Source organism: Perognathus longimembris, chromosome 2 (genome assembly GCF_023159225.1).
Source record: "Perognathus longimembris pacificus isolate PPM17 chromosome 2, ASM2315922v1, whole genome shotgun sequence".
In the NCBI taxonomy this organism is placed as follows: domain Eukaryota; kingdom Metazoa; phylum Chordata; class Mammalia; order Rodentia; family Heteromyidae; genus Perognathus; species Perognathus longimembris.
Window position 1 is genome coordinate 60,918,607 of NC_063162.1, and position 22,465 is coordinate 60,941,071.

The 22,465-nt window shown below is 41.2% G+C and overlaps 1 protein-coding gene across 1 annotated transcript in view; it reads left to right on the forward strand.

Moving 5' to 3' along the window:
- Bms1 (BMS1 ribosome biogenesis factor) overlaps positions 1–22,465 on the forward strand; it is a 36,038-nt gene that overhangs the window by 10,603 nt on the left and 2,970 nt on the right. Inside the window, exons 10-21 of the mRNA XM_048339233.1 lie at positions 1,313–2,055; positions 2,266–2,367; positions 3,876–4,033; positions 6,352–6,433; positions 8,809–8,882; positions 9,658–9,834; positions 12,217–12,405; positions 12,484–12,664; positions 12,861–12,919; positions 13,677–13,799; positions 19,522–19,669; positions 20,467–20,642. Of these exons, the coding sequence (XP_048195190.1) occupies positions 1,313–2,055; positions 2,266–2,367; positions 3,876–4,033; positions 6,352–6,433; positions 8,809–8,882; positions 9,658–9,834; positions 12,217–12,405; positions 12,484–12,664; positions 12,861–12,919; positions 13,677–13,799; positions 19,522–19,669; positions 20,467–20,642 (2,212 nt within the window). The remainder of the gene's footprint in view (positions 1–1,312; positions 2,056–2,265; positions 2,368–3,875; positions 4,034–6,351; positions 6,434–8,808; positions 8,883–9,657; positions 9,835–12,216; positions 12,406–12,483; positions 12,665–12,860; positions 12,920–13,676; positions 13,800–19,521; positions 19,670–20,466; positions 20,643–22,465) is intronic.

Below are 22,465 nucleotides of genomic sequence, written 5' to 3' on the forward strand. Positions count from 1 at the left end.
CTCAAAATAAAATAACGTGGTTTATAGTCAATAGAAATAGTCCAGACATTTCTCAAACACTACAAAGTCTTTTCCATATGCTACTTTTAGTTTTCAAGCAGACAAAAAGCCATTTGACTATATTTTGGTTGGCAACTTTCTAGAGCAGTCAGGGCACTAATTCATTTTATTATCCAGAGCCACTCAGTCTCTGAAAGTAAGTTTTACTTTATTTAAATTGCATTGTTTCCGTTGGAGTAGGGAAACTATACCTTTACACATAGTGGATATTTGGTAAACACTGATTGTGCTGTTGTGTTGTGCTAATTTGTGCCTCGTAATCAATCTGGGAATGATGGATATTTTTGTGTATGTGTACAGCTTGGGCATATTCCCTGAGCTTCTTTTGCCCAAGGCTAGCATTCACCACTTTAGCCACAGCTTCAATTATAGTTTTTTGGTGGTTAATTGGAGATAGAGTCTTACAGGCTTTCCTGCCTGGGCTGGCTTTGAACCATGACCCTCAGATCTCAAGTCTCCTGACTAGTACAGGCATGAGCCACTGGGGCCCAGCAAAGGTGGAGATTTATTATAGCATTCATAATTACCTAATATAGCTGGAAGGACTCCGCTGCCACACTGTGTTTGTGTGTTTTGTGTATTCTGGTTGTTCTTGCCTACACTGATTCTTCTTTTTCAAACATACTTACAATATATGCAGAAATTTTCTTTCTGTCTGAGTATGTATATATTCCATTTTTATGAAAGAGCATATATGCCATTTATGTATATCTGAGCATATATTTATGTACTGTCTTCATGTTTGAGATATTATACATGTACCATCTTTGTTTGAATATATGTATATGCCATCTTCATGTGTATATGAGCATATATACATATATAACCATTATGTATATCTGAGATTGATATATACACATATATATTTTGATGACCAGCATGCACTGCTGCATCTAGTTATGAATTATGAATTGAGGGTCTCTTAAACATTATTGCCTGGTCTGGCCTTGAACTGCGGTCCTTCAGATCTCAGCCTTCCAAGTAGCTAGGATTACAGATGTGAGCCACTGCCATTTGATTTTTTTTTTAAGTTATCCTTTTAGTTTCTCTTAAGTTCTTCACAAGTATGTTGTTAAGGAATTGTGTGTGATTTTGCTTATTGACTTCCAGTGTTTATCAATTTTTATACTGTGTCATCTTAAATTATTCCTTGATGTTTCCTATTTCTTTGCATTTTTATTGACTATTGCCATTTCTAGAGGAGCTCGTTCCTGTACAAGTTGAATTTTTTTGTCATTACTTGGTAATTTAGGCTGTGGATGCCAAAAGAGGAGAAGCAAATGGATATGAAAACTGGTCGAATACGTCGGAAAGCTATTTTTGGAGATGAGGAAGACCAATCTGGAGACAGTGATGAAGATGATGAAGAGATGTCTGAAGGTGACAAGTCAGAAAATGGCTCAAGTGATGATGAAGCAGGAGAGGAGACGGAAGATGCTGGAACAACCCGAGATACATATGTGACAATGAAGAGCATCAAGCGGCAAAAGCTGGAAGAAGACAGCGAGGTGGATTTGCCAGCATTTGCTGATAGTGATGATGATCTTGAGCAGAGCTCAGGGGGTGAAGGGGAAGCAGAGGAAGCTGATGAAAGCAGTGAAGATGACTCTGTTGCAGAAGGAGGGAGGGGTATTGTGGAATCAAGGACAACTGGAGAAGGTAGCACGGAAGGACTATCTAAAGCTAATCACCAAAATGGTCATCTGAATCTGGGGAAAAAGGCAGCCATTACAACCTCTGATTCTGGTCACTGCACAGCAGAAGAGGCCCTGGCATCTGAAGATGAGTCAGAAGAAAGCTCTTCATTCAGTTCAGATGACGAGGATGCAGAAAGCACAGAGGTTGGTAGGGAAAAGCTTGCAAAGCCTTCTCACAGGGGCAGTGTGCAGGAACTGGGATCCGAGAACTTAATTGATGAGACCAGTGATATTGAAGATTTACTCAAAGAGGAAGAAGATTACAAGGAAGAAAACAATTGTCACACAGAAAGTTCTGGTGAGTACTGGCTGCATCTGGAAACCTGGTACTTGCGGGTTGCTGTCAGTAGGATGTGTACATTTTCCATCTCCTGCTTGGGGTTGTGTTTACTCTCTAGATGCTGAGGAGGAAAGGATTGGATTTTAAGTTGAATAGAAGCTATGAGCCTGAAGAGGGGAGGACCAGCAGGCAGGAGTAACTGACGAGATGTTGGCCTTGTTCTTCCAGGTGCCCTCAAGTGGAAGGAAGACCTCTCCAGGAAAGCAGCAGAGGCCTTCCTGAGGCAGCAGCAGGCAACTCCGAACCTCCGAAAGCTTGTATATGGGACAGGTAAAGAGCTCTGGTACAGAATGGAAGCAGAGCTCCACTTTTAGCTTTAGATTCTTTTCTGAGATGAGAGATTTGGTCAGAAGCTTAATTATATGATTAGAAGATTTGTGTTTTTTAAATTCTATTTTTATATACTTTAAAAAAAAAATTGTGCCAGAACTGGGGCTTGAAATTAGGGCCTGTGTGCTGTCTCTTAGCTCTTTTTGGATTGCAAGCATGAGCTACTGGCTCCCAGCTTTGGCAGATTTTTTTTTACTTACTATCTCTTAAGGAATGCAAACTGCGCATATGAAATAGATTTATGAGTTTGGCATGCAAATTTTGACAATTCTGTTGATTATATTATTTCATAGTCTACTTAAAGTCCTTTATGAGAATTTTTTTTGTAGAATTTAATGCCGAGAAGTTATTTCTGCCTATGAAAAAGTCATGTTTCCTTTTCTGAGAATGTTACACAATCTGTTTTCCAGTTTTATAGTTAATTAAAACTTACATTCTTTTTGGGAAGAATGGATATAATGGAATAAAGCCAAAGTAAATATCAACTGGAAAGCTTTGTATTGGGCTCCTGATTGTCACAGATAAGATGAGCTTCTGATTGGAAGGTTGATGTGTACTGATTTTGATTTAAATTTTGCTTAAAGACTCTTTTTTTTTTTTTTTTTGGCCAGTCCTGGGCCTTGGACTCAGGGCCTGAGCACTGTCCCTGGCTTCTTCCCGCTCAAGGCTAGCACTTCGCCACTTGAGCCACAGCGCCGCTTCTGGCCGTTTTCTGTATATGTGGTGCTGGGGAATCGAACCTAGGGCCTCGTGTATCCGAGGCAGGCACTCTTGCCACTAGGCAATATCCCCAGCCCTTAAAGGCTCTTAATGAATAGAAATAATCAACACTCATCACAGAAACTAATATATATATATATATATGTTTTGTTTTCCCCCTGTACCAGAACTTGAGCTAAGGGCTTTTATACATGTGCTCTGCTATTTGAGCCATGACTTCAGTCCTAGTTATTTTTGGAATTTGCCTTTATGCTCAAGCTACCTTTGACTACCATCCTCCTGTTATTCCTTCCTAAGTAGATGGATTGATGTCGCATGACAACATGCCTAGGTTGATTGAGATGAGATTTTGTGAACTTCTTTGCCTGTACTATTCTCAAAATAATCTTCCCATCTCCCACCACACCCAGCTTCCTCCATACTAATTTAAGTCTCTGCCTTTAAATGTTGCTTCCCCCCACACCCCATTTTCAGGTTCCTTCCTGTTTTCTTGGTTGCTGCCTTGGAGAAAGGAAAAGCCTCTGTATATAACCAAGGGATAGCCCTTGACCTTTCTTTGTCAATGGTTGAGCTGCTCTTGATGCCTCTGTCTGCCTCAAGGCCATCACTAAATTGATCACAAAGGGGAATCGCATCCCCTGAGTTCTAAGCTTATGAACTGATAGGTTGGAGGTGCCAGTTCTGATGGAATTTTTGTCTAAACCTTTCTCTTGTGGTGCTGTGTTTAGTGACAGAGAACAGTGAAGAAGAAGATGGAGATACAGGAGAAGAACTTGGAGGACTCTTCCGGGTTAGCCAGCCTGACAGAGGCTGTAAGCATAAGGCTGACTCTTTGGACTGCTCCAAATTTCTTGTGGAGGCACCACATGATTGGGACTTAGAGGAGGTAAATTGTGTGGAATGCTTAATGTCCATAAGAATTAAGGGGCTCAGTGGTAGAGGGCTTGCCTTGCCTGTGTGAGGCACTGGGTTCAGTTTGTAGCACTACCAAAAGAAAAATAACAGTGAAAATCGGTGTGTGTGCATGTGCGTGCGTGTGCACACCTGGGGCATGAACTCAGGGCCTGGGCAGTGTTTCTGAGCTTTTCTGCTCAAGGTTGGCACTCTACCACTCAAGTCACAGCTCCATATTTGGCTTTTTAGTGTTCAATTGAAGATGAGAATCTCACGAAGTTCCTTAGCCAGGCTGGCTTTCATCCTCAGTCCTCAGATCTCAGCCTCCCAAGTAGCTAGGATTATAGGCATGAACCACTGGCACCTGGCCTGGGAATTGTACTAAAAAAACATAATCCAATTTCAGAATTACATACCTGCCATTGGCTCAGTTTCAAATATCAGAATATCTCATACAGCCTGAGTAGTAATGTTTTCTGAGTGTCATGGAACCCTGGGCCAAAATACACTTCTAATTCTTCTCCCTGATACCAGCCAGTGTTCTGCCCCAAGCGTGCCACTTTCCAGTCACACTGGAATTCAGTCAGTTCTTTACCAAAGCTAATCCCTTCTTAAATCTGCACACACCTCCCACTCTGAAATTTTCACTTTTGGAATGTTTTGTCTGATCTTATAATCTTAACTCCTCCCCTCCCCTCCTCTCCTCTCTTCTCCCCTCCCCTTCCCTTCTTATCCCCCTCCCTTTCCTGCTTCCCTTCTCCTGCTTCCCTCCTTTTCCCTCCCCTCCCCTCTCCTTCCCTTTATGGAACTAAGTAGGTGCTGTATCACTTGAACCTTACGCTTATCTTTTTGTTTTAAGTTATTTTTCAGATTAAATCTTGGCTTTTGCTCGGCATGACTTGGCTTTCAATCTTCCCATTTGTGCTATCCCCTATAACTGAAATTACTGGCACACACACCAGCTTGCCTGGTTTGTTTAGTTGGAATGGAGTCTTTTTGCCCTGGCTGAACTTGTATTTTGGTCTTCTGATCTCAGCCTCAAGATGAGCTGGGACTATAAACATGAACCACCACCTCTAACAAGAAATGCTGATTTGTTTTATCACTAGAGAATGCTCTTTTAGCGTTATGGCCTTTAGTTATTACTGCAAGTTGGTTATGGTTTCTAGGGCTTTCCAGTGGCCACAGGTAGAATTTACATTTTCAGTTTATAATCACTCCTAAATCTTAACATCCATATCAGTTTTCCCTCTGGACAGTTAAATGATTCCCTAGTTTAACTTGAAGATGAAAAAATAGAAAGTCATAAAACTTCTCATTTATTTGATTTCTCCCATGTTAGTCACATCAGAATAGTGATTATACCATACTACTAGTATGTATTAGTACAGTAAACTAGTTCTTTCCCCTAATATTTATTTCCTTCTTTTCTTTTTGGTACCAGTACTGGGGCTTGAACTCAGGGTGCTGTCCCTGAGCTTTTTTTGCTCAAGGTTATCACTCTACCACTAAAGAACCACAGCTCCACATATGGCTTTTTGATGGTTAATTGGAGATAAGAGTCTCACTGACTGCTTTGTAGGTTGAGCTTCTCACCGTGATCTCCAGATCTCAGCCTCCTGAGTAGCTAGGATTACAGGAGGGATCCACCATTTTTCATAAGTAGCCAGTGATGTTTCACATTCCTGCCAATAGAGTTTGTGAGCTCCCTCTTTGCCTGTATTTTATAATCTACTTGACTATAGGCATCCTAGATGACACATAGTGGTATTTTATTATGGTGTTAAGTTTCCTGATGCCTAATGCCAATGTCATTTCATGTGCATTTTGGTCATGTCTATATATCCTTTGAAGAAATATCTATTTGTATTGTTTGCTTATTTTTAAATTTTAATTATTATATACTCTGATTACCTTATCAGGTACATGATCTATTTGGGAATATTTTTCTACTATTCTCTAGGAATTACTTTGTTTTGTATACATGATAGCGTAGGACTAACAGTAAGAAGAACACTGTAAAATACTGTCTTCCAGCATTGCCTTGAAAAGTTAGTGAATTATTAAAATCAGGTTATTTGCAAGGTCCATGAGCTCTGAGTATTTCTCTAGACCTCACTAGTGTGACGTGTGTGTCTTATGTTGATGGTTATGCCGTCATGGTCACAGGTCAGTGCCATCAGGTCTGTGTGGAATGAGACTGCCCAGCACTATTGGAAGACAAGCTGCTGGCTCCAAGTCTCATTCCTCCTTGAGGTTGTAACCATTATGGCAGGAGCCAGTCAACTAATGCTGCTCTTTCTGTGGAAGGTTATGAACAGTATCAGAGATTGCTTCGTCACTGGGAAGTGGGAAGACAATAAAGATGCAGCGAAGATCTTAGCAGAAGATGGTAAGTAAGGGCTGAGGATTTTCTCTTATATCTTAAATTATCATGTCCAGGTGAGAGCTCTGACTGGACTTTGTATCTTCAGCAAAGTATCTTCTTTCACAATGGTCTTGTTTTCTTCCCTTGCTTAGCTCATTTATTAGTTTTTTTTTTAAGAAAAGTTAAAAGGCTTTCTGTAAATTTTGTTTAAAATAGTATTTGTCTGTGTAGGAATAGTGTACTCAATTTATAGTTTTCTTTTGATGGTAAGTATATTCATTTGGGAACATTTAAGATTAAAAAGGCCATACCAGGCTCCCAGCACTATATAAAAAAAAGAAAAAAAATACATTTCATTCTAGCATCCCAGCATCCATTAAAAAAATTGGAGTTTTTTCCCCCCCTTCTTTCTAGTCACTTAAAAATTATATGTATAGGGCTGGGGATATGGCCTAGTGGCAAGAGTGCTTGCCTTGTATACATGAGGCCCTGGGTTCAATTCCCCAGCACCACATATGCAGAAAATGGCCAGAAGTGGCACTGTGGCTGAAGTGGCAGAGTGCTAGCCTTGAGCAAAAAGAAGCCAGGGACAGTGCTCAGGCCCTGAGTCCAAGCCCCAGGACTAGCCAAAAAAAAAAATTATATGTCTAGTGGGGCACAGTGGTTCACACCTGCAATCCTTGCTACTTGGGAGGCTGAAATTGGGAGGATCAGAGTATGCGGCCAGGTCAGGCATATATGTGAAGCCCTTTTCAACCAAAACCAGGGTGCAGTGTACACACCTGTCCACTCAAAAAGGAAAGGCTGAGAGAGAGAAGATCATAATGCTTAGGCAGAAAAGTCCCCAAGACACCATGTGAAGGGAAAAGCTGGGTGTGGTGGCACAAGTCTGTCATCCCAGTTACATTGGAAACCTAAAATAGGTGGGTTCAGGTCCAAGTGCATGCCCAGGCAGGAACTGAGTATCTAAAAATAACCAGTTCAAAAAAGGGCTTGGAGGCATGGCTTACAGGTAGAACACCTGCCCATAGCATAAAGCTGTGGGTTCAATCAGACCCCAACCCTGGGAGGGGAAAATACTGCAGTGTCTTAAGCCTGTAATACCAGCTGCTAGGCCAGCCAGGACAAAAAGTTAGTGAGACTTAATCTCAATCAATAAAGCTGGTCATGCATGGTGGTACATGCTGTGATCCCAGCTGTGGCAGAGGCATAAATGGGGTTGCGGTCTAGGTTGGCCTGGGCAGATACTGGACACCCTATTTGGAAGCTAAAGCCTTGGTGATGTAAAGGCATTTAAAGGATAATTGGTGTCTGTATGACATTTCATTATCCTTTGTAAACCAAGCTATGTCAGTAGGTAATCCTTGAAGTCCATCCTTCCATGGGTTGTGTGAAGAAGGTAGCTAAGGCACAGGCATACTAAAAGCACTGGTTGCAGTAAAAGTCACTGGTATTGCTGGCCAACAATGCTAATGCTGGTGTCCAGGTTTACAGTTTTTTGTTTGTTTGTTTTTTTGGCCAGTCTTGGGCCTTGGACTCAGGGCCTGAGCACTGTCCCTGGCTTCTTCCCGCTCAAGGCTAGCACTCTGCCACCTGAGCCACAGCGCCCCTTCTGGCCATTTTCCATATATGTGGTGCTGGGGAATCGAACTGAGAGCTAGGCCATATTCCCAGTCCCAGGTTTACAGTTTTTTATCCTGTTTTTGCTTTGTTTTTATTACAAATAGGAACTTCTCATCTATTGTATCTTCTTTTTCTCTTAAGTGAAAAATGTTTAATACCTTTGTAAATATTGTTTCCCTAGAATTTTAACTTCCAGCGTTTTGGTGATTATTTAGAGATAAGAGTTTCATCGACTTTTCTGCCCCAGCTGACTTCTAACTGTGATCCTCAGTTCTCAGCCTCCAGCGTAGCTAAGAGTCTTCGTAGAGTTTTCTCCTTGTCAGTTTTTAAGATCTGGAGCTGAATCCAGTGCTCCACCAATGTTAGAGCACTAATTAGGCTCTGCTTTGACTTTAAGTTCTATGCTTCATACATATAATCTAAGATTTTCCCTAGGTGTGTTATACTGTTATGCTGGGTAGATTACTGCCAGGAATTTCATATCAGCTATTACCAAGCTGTGGCTGTTTATTCACTCTGAAATGTTTGCTTGAGGCCCTCACCTTCAGGGTCATCCCCCCCATCTCTGGGCATGTGTCGCATATAGTATCCACTACTAGACTGGAAAAATAGCCTCTAGAAATGTAAGTTCAGTGATGAAATGCAATTTAAAAAATGGTTCAATAGTCTTGTATACTGATGGGCTGAAATGAAATCCACACGGTCTGCATGGGGCCGCCTGCATGGTCCACATATAAGCCCCTTCACTGTGTAATCATTCAGTATGTTTTTCCTAGAGGAGCTCTATGGTGACTTTGAAGACCTAGAAACAGGGCACGTGCACAAGGGAAAACCAGGCCTGGATTCTCAGGTAAGAATTTGCTATAACTGTTTCCAGCTTGACTAACGGTCACTATGTTTTGAGGGAGACCCATTCCGAGAAATGCAAATCTGTGTAACTTGTAGACTAGTTGTGCAGGTTGCCTGGGGGTGTTGATAATGCTTATCATCCTTACTGTAGTCACTTGCCAAATACTATATGATTCTTCACTTGTGGGACTGTAAGCCATGTCCTCTCCATCATTCCTCTTACCATCATTTTCTTCTCAAATTTAAGTTCCACAAAAAAACAAAAACAGGGGCTGGGGATATAGCCTAGAGGCAAGAGTGCCTGCCTCGGATACACGAGGCTCTAGGTTCGATTCCCCAGCACCACATATACAGAAAACGGCCAGAAGCGGCAGTGTGGCTCAAGTGGCAGAGTGCTAGCCTTGAGCGGGAAGAAGCCAGGGACAATGCTCAGGCCCTGAGTCCAAGGCCCAGGACTGGCAAAAAAAAAAACAAAAACAAAAACAAATGAATTTCCTATTCTCTTTAATACTGCTTTCAAAGCATATCTTGATTGAGGACATTGGTTGGTATCTCATTCAGGTATCTCATTCATGTTTGGTGGGAGTGGCAGTTAATCATTGCAGACCACAATCCTACAAGGTTGCTTGTCATCAAGATTGGTGTGTTTTGTTCTGTTTATGATGCTTATAACTAAAGCTTTTGTGGCTCAAATAGAACTTTGTAAATCTACCTTACTATCATTTCAAGAAAAGATTGCCATAATTATTTACATTTTTTCTTGGGGAAATTTTAAGATTGAAGATGTAGAGGAAGAAACTAAAGAAGAACCTGACCCTGATGAGGAGGAAAGTGTCAAACAAAAACATTTGGATAAGAAGAGGAAATTGAAGGAGATGTTTGATGCCGAGTATGATGAAGGAGAGAGCACATACTTCGATGATCTCAAAGGAGAAATGCAGAAACAAGCACAGGTGAGAAAACTCAGGTCCTGTCTGCCTCTTCCCAGAGCCCTACCAATGGGGTGAGTCCCTGGCTTGCTTTGGTCTTGGCTCTGACCTGTCAGTATCTTCTGAGTGCTTTAGTCAGATGTTCTTCTTGGTGCTGAGGAAGCAGTTACTTTCAGGTCCCATTACTGCTTGCTGTCTGATTTGAACTAGGAGGTGACTTGTGGCCTGTTTGGCTTATGTACACATAGTGCCCTCTAGGGGAGTGAAGGTTTTTTGCAAACCCATTTTACTCAGTTCAGAAGGGTATTTCATGTAAGATCCCTGGCAGGGACAGAGTGAAACACGCACACATACACACATACATGTTCACAAACACACAGATTGTAGATGATTTGTGGCCCACTCCCTGTTTTCATCTCACTCTCAAGTAGACAGAGTTGTATACACCACTAATTGTGGTTATGTGACTTGTATTTTGTTAGTGGGGGTTCCCAGTGATCCTCTTTAGCTTGAGAAACTAGTGTACATAATTTGGGACAACACTGTCGGCAGGCCTTGCTCAATCTAAGCCCTCATCTGTCGTTATTTAGGGGTTACAGTCTGTGTTGGTCTTTTGACAGAAGTGACTGAGAAGTGGAAAGCTGGTCTTGAAGTCTTCAGTTCAGGCTGTTCACTAGAAGTCTGTGTAAAGGACATGGAATTGTCACTCTGAAAGAATTGAGGAGGGAGGGATTTCAGCAGAGGAAGTGCTTCCTCATCCCGTAAAGTCAGAAACAAGAGTGATGTGTCCAGATGTGGCTGTGGAGAAGAGAGGAGTGAGGGCTGGATATACAGAGCAGTGAAAAAGAAGGTTGATAGCCAGAAGTTTCTGGAAGGATGAGTTGTTGTTACAGGCAGGCAGGAAGCCCAGGCCATTCTTGAATTGGGTAGGTTTGAGATTATGTTTAGACCAGCAGAGTGTCAAGTCCAGCCAGGGCCTTCCATGGACAGGCCTCATCATGGAGATGTTGCATTTAAGCCTGGGGAGTGACTGGGCCCATTGTACAGTGAGATGGGCTGGGGGGGGGGGGGGTGGCGGCTGAGCAGGGACTAGCAGAGGCATCTCAGAGAGCAGGTAGCTTGCTGGACACAGTTGTAGAAGGGAGGATACCTCTGGACCTCTCACTGCAGTAGACAGGATTGGCAACAGGATTATGACTATGGAGGTCTCAATGACTAGCAAGCATTTCATGGGGTTGTAGATAAAGCTTTGGTTTCAGTGGCTGCAAGAGAGTGGGGGGCCGCGGGGCCTAGAGCATGGCTAGGAGAAACTTGGGGAGCTTTGTGCAGATGGATGCTGAGGACTGGGGAGATTGTTGACGGAGGAAGTGGGATGAAAAGGTTTGGAGAGAGATGAGAAGTGACAGAGGGAAGGTCTGTGGAGTTAGATTCAATAAGATTGGGCCTCCTTTGTGTGCAGATGGAGTTCAGTGTAGAATCGGTGTGAATAAATCTGCACCGCCTTTGCTATCTGTACTGTTGTATATAATAGCCAAGAGCTCCCATGTGAATGGTGACCAGGTACAGTGTGGCTAGTGTGATTAAGGAATTGGATTTTTAAAAAAAATTATCATTGAATAGTTGTATAAAGGAGTTACAATTCCATAAGTCAGTTGTGAGTGCAATGCATTTTGATCAGTATCCTCTCTTCCATCGGGAACTGGATGTGCACACCAGCCCAGGGGCTTGAACTTAAGGCCTAGCTGCTGCTAAGCTTTTTTGCTCAAAGTTATTAGCACCCTACCACTTGGACCACAGCTCAACTTCTAGTTTTCTTTCAGTGGTTAATTGAAGATAATAGTCTCATGGACTTTCCTGCTTGGGTTGGCTTTGAATTGCGATCCACAGATCTCAGCCTTCTTGAATAGCTGGGTTTATAGGCATGAGCCAGCAGCACCTGGCTAATGACTTGATTTTAAGTGTTTTTTAATTTAAATAGCCATACCTAGCTAGCCCACGAGACAGTACACCGACTGTATATGGGTATAAACCCTGGGAGAGAGTTGATTGAAGTTCTTCATTGAAATAGGAAACATCCATCAGTAGTGAGGAAGGATAGGGAGAAGTGTTGAGAGAGTGGCGACAGTGAGTATTGAGTCATTGTTTAGACAGAGAAAAGAAAGAGGTAGCCCAGGAGAGCTGGTAGCATTTCCTGATGGTATTGGAGGCTTCTTTAGGAATTACTTGCTGAAGCAACAGAGAGCACATGTAGGACACACCCTGAGTGAAAATCCATTTCATTTCTAGTTAGGAGAAAGCCTGTGTAATTCTGTCTGTGGATCCTTTATTTTATCTTCGTGTGTGTGTATGCTCATAGAAGATCATGCTATATTATAGAGTTTTATTGTTTCCTTCTCTCATATACAGCTTAACCGAGCAGAATTTGAAGATCAGGATGATGAAGCTAGAGTACAGTATGAGGGTTTTCGACCTGGAATGTATGTCCGAGTTGAGATCGAAAACGTTCCCTGTGAATTCGTGTTGAACTTTGACCCCCACTACCCGATGATTCTGGGTGGTTTGGGCAATAGCGAGGGCAATGTGGGGTACGTGCAGGTAGGTGCCCTTCACTGTGTGCTTGGCCACTGAGCTTATTTGGACACACACTGGTTTATCTGACTCTTCTTTCCTCAGATGCGTCTGAAGAAGCATCGTTGGTATAAAAAAATCCTCAAGTCCAGAGATCCAATCATTTTCTCTGTAGGCTGGAGAAGGTTTCAGACCATCCCACTGTACTATATAGAAGACCACAATGGAAGGCAAAGGCTTCTAAAATACACCCCCCAGCACATGCATTGTGGAGCAACCTTTTGGGGTAAAACATTATTGCAATGACTACTTACTAGATTATACCTTTTAGCTTTATTATTGCAGTTTGTTCTTTTCGTTTCACAAAGTCCTGATTCATAAGATTTATCTCTCTCAAGGGAAACTGTTTAGAGTGTGGAATTTGTAAAGTAGAATCTTAAGTTTTGTGGTTTACTGTGTGAGTTTTTCTTGTTTCCTTTAAGGTCCTATCACCCCACAGGGAACTGGCTTCTTAGCAATACAGTCTGTCAGTGGCATAATGGTAAATATCTGAGAGGTTTTTACAGATTGTTTGAGAATTCTTTAATATGAATTATATATCAAGTTGAAAACTACTTAAATAGCGGTATATAAATTTTTCTTTGGCTTTTCTTTGGGGGTCGGGTGTGAAGAAGACACTGGGTTTGCTGTATAGATCTCAGTGCCCTTGGACCTCACTATGTAGAATTTGATTACTGGGATTCAGGCATGTGGCACCATGGCCAGCTTTTCTATAGTTCTTTTAAGCAGAATGTAAAGATAGAGAAAGAGAGAGAAGGATTTTGTTCTTTGTTTAAGTTCTAGCATTATATCATAAATGTCTAGACATGATAACCTCCTACAAGTGCTGGTTGAGCAAACTATATATATTCAGTCTTAGAGCAAGTTTTATTGGCCCCATTTAACAGAGAAGAAAACAATAATTGCCAGATGTAATGCATCTTGGTGGTCCAAAATACAATTTCTTAAATAAATCTAATTTCTTTTCATTCCAAATTGATTCTTATTATGGAATAGTGTTAGTGTGAAATTACTCCCCTGTGAGATTATTGGAGTGGCATCACTGTGTATGCTACACAGGGTAACAGTTTTAGATTGCTTTTGTTAAGAGTCTATTTTCCATGCTCACATGTTCTCTCTTGTTCTTTCCTAGCCAGTTGTAAGCAAAATAAACTTTGGTAATTTGTTGCATCACAGAGATACAGTTTTTGTCTGTTGATTTGATCCTATATTTAGACTTTCTGTTTCTGTTTTTTTAGTCTGATTTCCGGATCGCTGCCACTGGAGTTGTTCTTGATCTGGATAAATCCATAAAAATTGTCAAAAAACTAAAGCTTACTGGTTTTCCATACAAAATTTTCAAGAATACTTCATTTATTAAGGTCTGTATATCTATATATTGAGATATTCACAAATGGATTTATGGTTAAAAGCATATTTGTAAGTAGATGATGGATAAATGACCAATAGCGAGAGCGCAGTACATGTGGAATATCTTCTCTCTGAAATGTTTGTGACCAGAAGAATTTCGAAGGCTTTTGAACATTCATGTACATAAGTATATATGGATACCTTGGGTTTGAGACTACAGTCTAAATTCATTTATACTTCATATGCAACTCATCAACATATCCTAAAGGCCATTTTGTATAGCATTTTTGTACAATTTATTTTTTGCCAGTCCTGGGGCTTGAACTCAGGGACTGAGCACTGTCCCTGGCTTCTTTTTGCTCAAGGCTAGCACTCTACCACTTGTGCCACAGTGCCATTTCCTTGTACAGCATTTTTGATGTTGAGTTTTTACTAAAACTTAGAAGATCAGTTACATTTTCTATATATGGTGTCATGTCAGCACTCAAAACATTTTGGACTTATTCCTGTAGAGTATAGGTCTATATTTTTCTAATGTTCAAGAAACAATCCTTGCCAGGCTCACACATATAATCCTAGCTTTTTAGGAGGCTGAGATCTGAGGTCACAGTTTGAAGCCAGCTGGGGCAGGAAAGCCTGTGAGACTCTTATCCCTAAGTAACTATTCAGAAAAAGCTGGAAGTAGTGCTATGACTCAAAGTGGTAGAGTGCTAGCCTTCAGCAAAAGAAGCTCAGGGACAGTGCCCAGGTCCTGATTCAAGCCCCAGGACCAGTACCAAAATAAATGTTTAAATCTCTGAATGTGAGGTCAAACAGATAGTTGAAGTGAGATGGAACTAATTCTGAAAGTACATAATTTGATCTACTGGTTTTGTTTCCTGCCTGTTAGGTTTGGGATAAAGAGAAAAATCAGTGCCGTATACAGTCTGTCTGTAATCCTAGCTATTAGGGAGGTGGAGGCAGGATCATGGTTTGAGGCATGACTTCAATGATAGAGTACTTGCTTGAGTTGAGACCTTGGGGTCAAGCCTCAGTACAGTAAAATAATAAATAATAATAGTAATAATAGAGGAGAGAGAAAAAGAAAGGAGAAAAAAATGGGTTTATCTCATTTTATTTTGTTTATTTTTGTTGGTTGTAGGGCTTCACTCATGGCATGGGTGCTGTCCCTGAGCCTCTTTGTTCTCAAGGCTAGTGCTCTACCACTTGAGCCACAGTGCCACTTCGGGTTTTTCGGAGATAAGAGTCTCATGGGAATTTTTCTGCCTGACCTGTCTTTGAACCGCAATCCTCAGATCTCAGTCTCCTGAGTAGCTAGGATTACAGGCATAAGTCATCAGTGCCTGGCTTCATTTTATTTTTATTTTATTTATTTATTTATTTATTTTATTAATTGGACATAAATTTTTTTACAAGGTGTTGTGCAAAGAGGGTGCAGTTACATAGTAGGGCAGTGTGTACATTTCTTATGATATCTTACGACCTGTTTTTCTATCCCTTGTCTAGGTCAGGTTGACATATATGCAATATACAATGTATCAAGAACATATACAGTATTCACAGACTTGGTCTCTACTGTCTCTCCGTCTCCCTTTGTTAACAGTCATATATCAGGGAGATCATGCCCCTTTGTTTTCTGTGTTCTAGGCTTGTCTCACTCAACATTATTTGTTCGAGTTCTGACCATTTCCCTGCGAATAACAGTATTTCACCATTCCTAATCGCTATGTAGTATTCCATTGTGTATAAGTACCATATTTTTTGGATCCATTCGTCTGTGGAGGGGCATCTGGGTTGTTTCCATATTTTGGCTATTGTGAATTGTGCCGCGATAAACATGGAGGTACAAATGCCTTTTTGATATCTTGGATTTTGCTGTTTAGGATAGATGCCTAGGAGTGGTATGGCTGGGTCATAGGGTAGGTCTATATTGAGCTTTTTGAGAAACCTCCATGCTGTTCTCCAAAGTGGTTGTACTAATTTGCACTCCCACCAACAATGGAGAAGGGTTCCTCTTTCCCCACAGCCCCTCCAGCATTTGTTGTTTCCTGAGTTCAGAGTATAGGCCATTCTAACTGGGGTGAGGTGGTATCTCAGGGTTGTTTTTATTTGCATTTCCTTTACTAGCAGGGATGTTGAGCATTTCCTCATATGTTTCTTTGCCATTTTTATATCTTCTCTTGTGAAGTCTCTCTTTAGCTCTTTTGCCCATTTCCTAATAGGTTTATTGGGCTTGGAGGGGCTTAGTTTTTTGAGTTCTCTGTAGATGACAGATATCAGGCCTTTGTCTGTTGCTGTGCTGGTAAATATCCTTTCCCATATCGTTGGCTGTCTTTCTATTTTGGTGGCTATGTCCTTAGATGTGCAGAAACTTTTTAATTTGTAGTAGTCCCATTTGTCGAGTCTTTCCCCTATTTGTTGTGCCCCTGGGACTCTATTCAGGAAGTTCCTTCCTGTGCCTATAAGTTCTAGTGTCTTTCCTACTCTGTCCTTCAGTAGTTTCAAGGATTCAGGTCTGATGTTGAGGTCCTTGATCCATTTTGAGTTGATCTTGGTGCATGGTGATAGGCTTGGGTCTACTTTGAGTTTTCTGCATATGGCTGCCCAGTTCTCCCAACACCAGTAGTTGAAGAGGCTATGTTTATTCCATTGTATGTCTTTAGCTCCTTTGTCGAATATCAGTTGGCTGTAAGAGTGCGGTTTTATTTCTGGGTCTTCAGTTCTAATCCATTGGTCTTCCGATCTGTTTTTATACCAATACCATGCTGTTTTTGTTATGATGGCCTTGTAGTAGAGCTTGAAGTCAGGTATTGTGATACCTCCTGCACTGCTTTTTTTGCCTAGAATTGCTTTGGCTATTCTAGGTTTTTTGCTGTTCCATATGAATTTATGGATTGGTTTCTCTATTTCAGTGAAGAATGTGGCTGGGATTTTGATAGGTATTGCATTGAATTTGTATAACAATTTGGGCAATATGGCCATTTTCACTATATTGATTCTGACTACGCATGAGCATGGGAGGTCTTTCCATCTCCTTGTGTCTTCTTTGATTTCCCTTATTAGATTTTTGTAGTTTTCATTGAATAGGTCTGTCACGTCCTTGGTTAAGTTGATCCCTAGGTACTTTATTCTTTTTTTGGCTACTGTAAATGGAATTGTTTCCATAATTTCCTTTTCTGTTTGTCTATTGCTGGTGTACAGAAAAGCTGCTGACTTTTGTGGGTTGATTTTGTATCCTGCTACTTTGCCAAATTGGTTTATTAGGTGTAGGAGTTTGGGTACTGAGTTTTTTGGGTCCATCAGATATAAGATCATGTCGTCTGCGAATAGGGATAACTTGATTTCTTCCTTGCCGATGTGGATCCCTTTGATGTCCTCCTCTTGCCTTATTGCTATGGCTAGGGATTCCAGCACTATGTTGAAAAGAAGTGGGGAGAGTGGGCATCCTTGTCTTGTTCCTGAGTTTAGGGGGAATGATTTAAGTTTCTCTCCATTTAATATGATATTAGCAGTTGGTCTGTTGTATATGGCTTTTATTGTTTTGAGGAATGTTCCATCTATTCCTGTTCTCTCCAAAGCTTTTAATAGGTATGGATGTTGTATTTTGTCAAAGGCTTTTTGGGCATCGACTGAGATAACAATGTGATTCTTGATTTTAGTTCTGTTTATGTGGTGAATTACGTTGATTGATTTACGGATGTTGAACCATCCTTGTGACTGAGGGATGAAGCCTACTTGGTCATGATGTATGATATTCTTAATCAGTTTCTGGATCCTATTAGCTAATATTTTATTGAGGAGCTTTGCATCTGTGTTCATTAGTGATATTGGTCTGTAGTTCTCTTTTTTTGTTGGATCTTTGCCTGGTTTGGGAATGAGTATGATATTAGCTTCGTAGAATGAGTTTGGGATTTCTCCCTCCGTTTCTATTTCGCGGAAGAGTTTGAGGAGTATTGGAATTAGCTCCTCACTAAAGGTTTTGTAGAATTCGTTGGTGAATCCATCTGGGCCTGGGCTTTTCTTAGTAGGGAGGTTCTTGATTACCTCCTGTATCTCACCATAAGTTATTGGTTTATTTAGTTGATTTATTTCTTCTTGGTTCAGTTTGGGCAGTTTGTACTTCTCTAAGAATTGATCCATTTCTGTAAAATTATTGTTTTTTGCTGAGTAGAGGTTTTGGAAATAGCTCCTTATGATTGTTTGAATATCGTGTGTACTTGTTATAATTTTTCCTGTGGAGTCCCTGATTTTACGAATATGAATCTCTTCTCTTCTTTTTTTTGTAAGTCTTGCAAGGGGTCTGTCAATTTTGTTTATTTTCTCAAAGAACCAGCTTTTAGTCTTATTTATTTGTTGAATGGTCTTTCTATTTTCAATCAGATTTATCTCTTCTTTAATCTTCGTGATCTCTCCCCTCCTAGTCGTTTTAGATTCTGTCATTTCTTGTTTCTCCAGTTGTTTTAGTTTCATCGTGAGGGTATTCACCTGCTCTGCTTCCATTCTTTTAATGTGGGTGCTGAGTGCAATGATGTTGCCCCTCAGTACTGCCTTAGCTGTGTCCCATAGGTTTCTTTGTGATGTGTTTTCTTTGTCATTGTGGCTTATGAATTCGTTGATTTCATCTTTAATTTGATCTGTGGCCCAAGTGTTGGATAGCAGCGTGGGGTTTAGCCTCCAAGAGTGTGTATAGGCTCTGTGGTATCCTTTGTTGTTGAGGGTTACCTTTAATCCACTGTGATCAGATATAATACATGGGATGACATCAATACTTTTGTATTTGCTGAGGTTCTTTGTGTGGGCTATGACGTGGTCTATTTTGGAATATGATCCATGGGCTGCTGAAAAGAAGGTGTATTGGGTCTCTGTAGGGTGAAAGGTTCTGTATAGGTCTGTTAGATCCATTTGGGAAATGGTGTTATTTAGGTCCTCAGCTCCCTTACTAATCCTCTGGGTGTTGGATCTGTCTCTTGGAGAGAGAGGAGTATTAAAGTCACCCACTATGATTGTGTTTGCGTCTATCTTGCTCTGTAATTCTTTGAGAATTTGCTTGACATATGTCGGGCCTCTTTTGTTTGGTGAGTATACATTTATCACCGTGATGTCTTGATTCTGGATTTTTCCTTGTATTAATATGTAGTGTCCTTCTTTGTCTTTTTGAGTGGACTTTAAAGAGAAGTCCAGCTTGTCTGAGATCAGAATGGCTACACCTGCCGTTTTGGTGGATGCGTTTGCTTGGTAGATCTTGCTCCATCCTTTCACTCGATGGCTTCATTTTATTTTTAAGTGCATGCATTAAAGCAATATTATGTCAGCTGCAGTCTAGCTATAAGGTGTCAGCAAAGGCTGCCTAGGCCAGTTCAGTCCAGTAAACATCACCCTTCAAAGCATTGTCTTTTTTGTTAGGTAGCACTGGGGTTTGCGTTCAGGGGCTATTGCTTGCTCTGCCACTTGAGACACATCCCCTCCCCTTTTCATTCTAGTTTTTTCAGAGTCTTATAGTTATGTCCAGAGCAGGTCTCAGAATGTAAATCCTTCTACCTGTGGCCTTCCACATAGATAGGATTGTAGGTGCACACACAGCTGTGTGTTCTCTGCCTCGCAAGTAGCTCGTATAATAGAATAGACATGAGTTTCTCCACCCAGCCTTGTTTTTGTTTTGATTTTTTAACACAAAAAAATCCCAGAAACTCTATGATTTTATATTTCTGGGTTTCTATTTTTGTTTTTCTGTAGGGAATGTTTAATTCTGCCTTAGAAGTTGCCAAATTTGAAGGTGCTATGATTCGAACTGTCAGTGGAATAAGAGGGCAGATCAAGAAAGCACTCCGGGCTCCAGAAGGCGCTTTCCGAGCCACCTTTGAGGACAAGTTGCTGATGAGTGGTAAGAACCCTTTCTACTGTTTCCAAGACATTGTGGTGCATTGCCACACTCCATTTATAAAATAAACATTACAGTAAGGTCTGGAAGCATGGCTCAAAGGGTGGAACACCTGTCTTAGTAAGCAGGAGGCAGTGAGTTCAAACCTCCATGCAGGCATGGAAGATTAAAGAGTGAGTAGGACGTGGCGGGGGTGGGGGATAAGTAATATAGCTAATGAATATGATCAAAGCATATTATGTGTGTATATGCGGAAATTCCCAAGCCTCACATTGTATGATTAATACGAAGTGATAAGCCTGGTGCTGGTGGCTCACACTTGAAATACTAGCTGCTTAGGAGACTGAGATCTGAGGGTCCCAGTTCAAAGCCAGCCCAGGGAGGAAGGTCTGAGACTTTCCTCCAGTTAACTAGCAAAAAACAAGTGGAGCTGAGGCTCAAGTGGTAAAGGGTTAGCTTTGAGCACAAAGCATATATATCACATATGTAATATTATACACACACACATACATACATATATCTTACCTCTGATTAATAGTAGGAGTTCAAGTCTTTAGAAAGCCAGAGGGAGCTCATTTGACTCACTGTAAGCAGTTCGTGCTATCTGCAGCTTCCTGGTCCACACCCACACTTCTGCCATTCAAAGCTCGCGTGGTGGAGCTTTCCTCTTCAGGCCTCGTGCAGCCAGCTAGAGACACTTGGGGTAATTGTGGATGTGTGATGGCTATGATGCTGGGGGTGATTGCAAGTGTGTGGTTATGAGTCTTGGGAAATGTTTGCAAGTTCGTCTCTCCCTATAGATATCGTCTTCATGCGAACGTGGTATCCAGTCTCCATTCCCGCCTTCTATAACCCAGTAACATCCTTGTTGAAACCCATGGGTGAGAAAGATACATGGTCAGGAATGCGGACAACAGGCCAACTCAGGCTTGACCAGGGCATCAAACTAAAGCCGAACAAGGACTCCCTGTATAAGGTACAGATCACATGCATATATCAGTGAGATGGCACATGTATTTGTTCACACGAGTCACACCTGTGCTTTTGTATGTAACATGCTTTGAAGTCCAACATTAAATCAGGTATAACTATTGTGTATGCATAGACTGCTTTGGAAAGGAACAAAGCCAAGTAATAGTGTTTTTCTCTAGATTGGGAAGAATAAATCAGTTTTGTTGTGTGTATTTGAGGTTTATATTGTATCATGGAACACATAGAGATAGCAAAGTTGTATGTAATTTTGTAATGAAGTAGGGTAGGGTTTCTGCCTCTCATGGCTTTATTTTTGTGACGTGCAGTTGAAATGTATTCTACAGAAATCCCACATTTAATTTGTGTTGAACATCTAGCCCTAGGCATCCTCTGTGTCTTCCACTTTGAACCTTTGATCTATATTTCCCCCATTTCCTCTTAGCCATTTAAGAAAATCTATCTATCTATCTATCTATCTATCTATCTATCTATCTATCTGTCTATTTTTGGCCAGTCCTGTGGCTTGGACTCAGGGTCTGAGCACTGTCCCTGGCTTCTTTCTGCTCAAGGCTAACACTCTACCACTTGAGCCACAGCGCCACCTCTGGCCTTTTCTATATATGTGGTGCTGAAGAATTGAACCCAGGGCTTTATGTATACAAGGCAAGCATTCTTGCCATTAGGCCATATTCCCAGCCACCTATGTGATTTTTTTTTTTCATATACTTGTACAAAGAGTTTTCAGTTCTACATGTCAGCTTGAGGCGACATCTTGGTTGCTGTCACCCCTTTGCTGGGGCTCCCACATCTCTTGGTGAAGCTGTGGCTTCACTTCACTTTCACAGCTTCACTTCTGCTTTTTGCTGGTCAGTTGAAAATGAGAGTCTCATTTTCCTGCCCTGGCTGGCTTCGATCTTAGCACCTTGAGTAGCAAGGATTTACAGGCATGTGCCAACAGCACCAAGTGTTTACTCAGGTCTTTTGCCCACCTTTTAGTTAGGTTATTTTATATGTATATGGTAGAGATTGGTTTTAAGGACTGCAGCCAGGGCTTCACAAATACTAGGTGAGTACCAGTACCACTTTCCTCCCTCCCTGGGAACTTCTCGCTTGTTATTGTAAATGTTTATAAATAGTGATTATTGATCCCATAAAGATAAATGGTTTGCAAGTAAAATTTTGCCCATCACTAAGTTGCCTTTTCTTTTTGTTGGTTGTTTCTTTTGTGGTGCCGGAAATTTTTGGTTCCATGTGATCCCTCTTGAGTTTGCTTCTTGTATCCTAGTTTTTGGTGGTAATATTCCCAAGGAGGATGTCAAGGAATTTTCTCTGTTCTCTTCTAGGGAATTAAGTTTCCATTGTTTCTTTCTTTTACATATAAAGGCTGTTGGGGAGGGGGGTTCCCCTATACTAGGGCTTGAGCTCAGGGCCTGGGTGCTGTCCTGTAATATTGTTTGCTGGCACCCTGCCACTTGAGCCACAGCTCCACTTCTGGCTCTTTGCTAGTTAATTGGAGATGAGTTTCATGGACTAGCCAGGCCTGGCTTCAAACCACATTCGTTAGCTCTCAGCCTCCTGAGCTAGGATCATAGACGGGCACCCCCAGCGCCCACTTTCTTGTGTTCCAAGGCGCACCCTCCTGTTGACTGCTGTCGAGCTTCTTGACAGTTCATGTTTAGTTATTTCTGAACTTTCCCTTTTGTGCCAGTGGTTTATACTTCTAGTTTTATTGCAATAACAGAATTGCCTTTATTACTGTAACTTTGGCTTCTAGCTTTAAATCAGGAAATGTGATACTACTTTCAATTTTATTTTTCCTTTTTTAGT